This window comes from Astyanax mexicanus, chromosome 9 (genome assembly GCF_023375975.1).
Source record: "Astyanax mexicanus isolate ESR-SI-001 chromosome 9, AstMex3_surface, whole genome shotgun sequence".
NCBI lineage: Eukaryota > Metazoa > Chordata > Actinopteri > Characiformes > Acestrorhamphidae > Astyanax > Astyanax mexicanus.
Genome location: NC_064416.1, coordinates 37,434,339 through 37,437,710, shown reverse-complemented (window position 1 = coordinate 37,437,710; position 3,372 = coordinate 37,434,339). Strand labels below are relative to the sequence as shown.

Below are 3,372 nucleotides of genomic sequence, written 5' to 3'. Positions count from 1 at the left end.
GTAATGTTGCGATTCCTTCTGACAACACTTAAAAGACATTTTAATCATTTGAGAAAGTGCTGCCACTATGATCAGGAGATCGCTGGTTTGAATCCCGGTCATGCAGCTTGCCTTAAAAGAGCACAATTGGCCTTGCTTTCTCTGGGTGGGTAGATGGCATTCATCACTCATCACTCATCACTCTTTGGGTGATGTCGATCAGCACAAGGCGTCTGTGAGCTGATGTATGTGAACCGAGTCGCTGCGCTTTCCTCCAAGTGTGCTGGCTTCTCGTGGCATTAGTCTGGGGGATATACAGCTGAATGAGTGGAACAATTGGGAGAAAAAAGGGAGAAATTTTGGAATAAAATGATTTAAAAAAGACATTTGAGAAAGATAAACTGCAAACACGTATTAAAGTATACAACAGTATAGAAATGCCTTTTTTGTTTGAAAACAAGGTATTTTAATAATTTTCTCCCTCATGTATTGACCAACTGGAGATCTTCTGCACACCTTTGCTCCTCAGAGCATATTTTTGTGGATGCTTTTTTTGTACCAAATTATAATTATATTCAGCTGTTGACATTACCTGATTCCTGTTTGAAATCACATCAATTTACCTAATTACTAGTCCTAAAGTTTTTTGGAATGTGTTACAGACCTGAAATGCTGGAATGGATGTACAGTACTAGTCAAAAGTTTGGACACACACATTTCTTTATTTAATTTATTTTCCACATTGTAGATTAATATTGAAACCTGAACACAATTAAGGGACATATGGAATTATGTACTAAACAGTAATAAAGTCTTTGTTCTCCACAATCCCTGATCTAAACCTGATCAATTGAGACAGTGATTAGGGATGAGATGGAGCTTCACAGCGTAAAGGAAAAGCAGCAACTATTGTCTAACACCTCTAGGAACTCTTTCAAGATGCTGAGAAAACTATTCCAGGTTAGTTCATAACATATTCTGGTTTGTTTAACACTTTTTGTTTAGCTTTAATGTATTTAAAATTAAATTCATAATGGGAAAAAACTGTAAAAAGAAAAAAAAACAGAGTAAATGAGAAGTGGTGTGTTCACACATTTGACTGGTACTGTGTATTAATAAATGAAATTAAGGTGAACAGACAAAACATGAAATATATTGGTCTGCAATCAAATAAAAGTTAATGTAAACATAAGAAACACTGCTTTTTTATTTTCTTTACATTTTTCATACAGTCTCAATCTTTTCTGTGGTTGTATTCACCTTTCCATACCATGAGTTTGCCAAAAATGCAAAAAGAGACTGTTTAAAAATTCAGATTCTGATTGTCTAATGTTACAATAGAGTGATAATAGAGGTATTATAATATCTACAGTATTGGAGTTATAACTTCCAAGAACTTCCAAGACATGTATTTCTAATATGTATAATGATCATACATAGAAAGTGCTGTGTATTCAGTTCCTCTAAAGCTTACTGTGTTCTATGCACAGGACCTTATCTATAGCCATATGGCATTTCACACACTGGTTACTTGTTAATGCAAACATGGTACGCTAACCTATACACCCCCTGTCCTTGAGCATGGTCAGCAAAACGGCGGTGAAGGGGGTATATAAGGAGGCCCTGAGGACGTCCAAAAGCAGCGAGGCGTTCCTGACCAGCACAAACCATGAAGGCTCTCATTCTCCTGGCCCTGTGTGCCGTGGCATACGCCGCTCCCATTGATGGTGATGACGACAAGATTGTCGGTGGCTATGAGTGCCAGAAGAACAGCGTGGCCTACCAGGTCTCCCTGAATGCCGGCTACCACTTCTGTGGCGGCTCCCTCATCAGCAGCCAGTGGGTGGTGTCTGCCGCTCATTGCTACAAGTCTCGCATCCAGGTGCGCCTGGGAGAGCACAACATCAACGTCAACGAGGGCACCGAGCAGTTCCTCAACTCCGCTGTGGTGGTCAAGCACCCTCGCTACAACGGCAACAACCTTGACAACGACATCATGCTGATCAAGCTCAGCCAACCCGCCACCCTCAACAGCTACGTGAAGACCGTTTCCCTGCCCAGCAGCTGCGCCGCCGCCGGCACCCGCTGCCTCATCTCTGGCTGGGGTAACACCAGCAGCAGTGGCAGCAACTACCCCGACCGCCTCAGGTGCCTGGATGCCCCCATCCTGAGTGACAGCTCCTGCAGAAACTCCTACCCCGGCCAGATCACCTCCAACATGTTCTGCGCTGGATTCCTCGAGGGCGGCAAGGACTCTTGCCAGGGCGACTCCGGTGGACCCGTGGTCTGCAACGGACAGCTGCAGGGCGTCGTCTCCTGGGGTTACGGCTGTGCCCAGAGGAACAAGCCCGGCGTCTACTCTAAGGTCTGCAACTACAACTCCTGGATCAGGGACACCATGAAATCCTATTAAATTACTATCACATGTTAAATCCTGATGTACATGAAAAGATCTCTGTAAACTAAACTTGAACACATTCAAAGCCTCTGTGTTTCTTAATCCTGTCTCTTCAGTAATAAAAAAAAGATGCCAACCATCATACTGGCATCCTGGTTTTAATTATCAATATTTTAGTGTCCTACTGAATTAAAAAGAAATTATAGTTTGCAAACATAAGCTTCAAAAATGATAATTTATTTCAGTTCAATATATAAAAATAACATTTAAAAAAATACTGCTAATTTGCCGTTCCACCTTAAATGCTGCTATATACTATGCCACCTTAAATTCTGCTAATTTATCATTACACCTAAATTCTGCTGTTTCATTTCACTTTAAATGCTGCTAATTTGACATTCCACCTTAAATGCTGATACTTTACCACCCCACCTTAACTACTGCTTATTTACAATTCCACCTTAAATTCTGCTAAATTATCTTTTCACCTTCAATGCTGCTAATTTATCATTCCATCTTAAATGCTGCTACTTTACCACCCCACCTTAACTACTGCTTATTTACAATTCCACCTTAAATGCTGCTAAATTATCTTTTCACCTTAAATGCTGCTAATTTATCATTCCACCTTAAATGCAGCTAACTTACCATTCCACCTTACATGCTGCCATTATACAGTGAAGATTTTTTTATACAGTGTTTTTGTTTTCTTCAGCTTTTAAGGTGGAACGAAAAGTTCAAATAAGAACAAATAAGGCTAATTTCATGTGGACTTACTGCGAGCTCTATGTAACACATGTGCTTTGTTAAGGTGGAATGAAAATGTACGTAAAGGTGGAAGAGAAATTGTGAACAATAAGCTAAAAGCTTGGTACTCTTGTGACTGTAGTTATAAGAAAGAAGTTTCTCTTATGAACAGTTCTACAGAATATATGGGGAAAAGCATATCTGTGATGGCTGGGCAGCAAAATCATGCAGTTTCCATTCGCACAAAA

General features: G+C 40.4%; 1 protein-coding gene across 1 annotated transcript; it reads left to right on the top strand.

Moving 5' to 3' along the window:
• The first annotated feature begins 1,607 nt into the window (after positions 1–1,607).
• LOC103043986 (trypsin-3-like) lies at positions 1,608–2,519 on the top strand. The gene has a single exon (XM_007237281.4). The coding sequence runs from the start codon at positions 1,649–1,651 to the stop codon at positions 2,390–2,392; it is 744 nt and encodes a 247-aa protein (XP_007237343.2). The 5' UTR covers positions 1,608–1,648; the 3' UTR covers positions 2,393–2,519.
• The last annotated feature ends 853 nt before the right edge of the window (positions 2,520–3,372 follow it).

What these genes read in the sequence shown, in the direction of transcription:
- LOC103043986 (XM_007237281.4), top strand. Translation starts at nt 1,649, where the DNA reads ATGAAGGCTCTCATTCTCCTGGCCCTGTGTGCCGTGGCATACGCCGCT.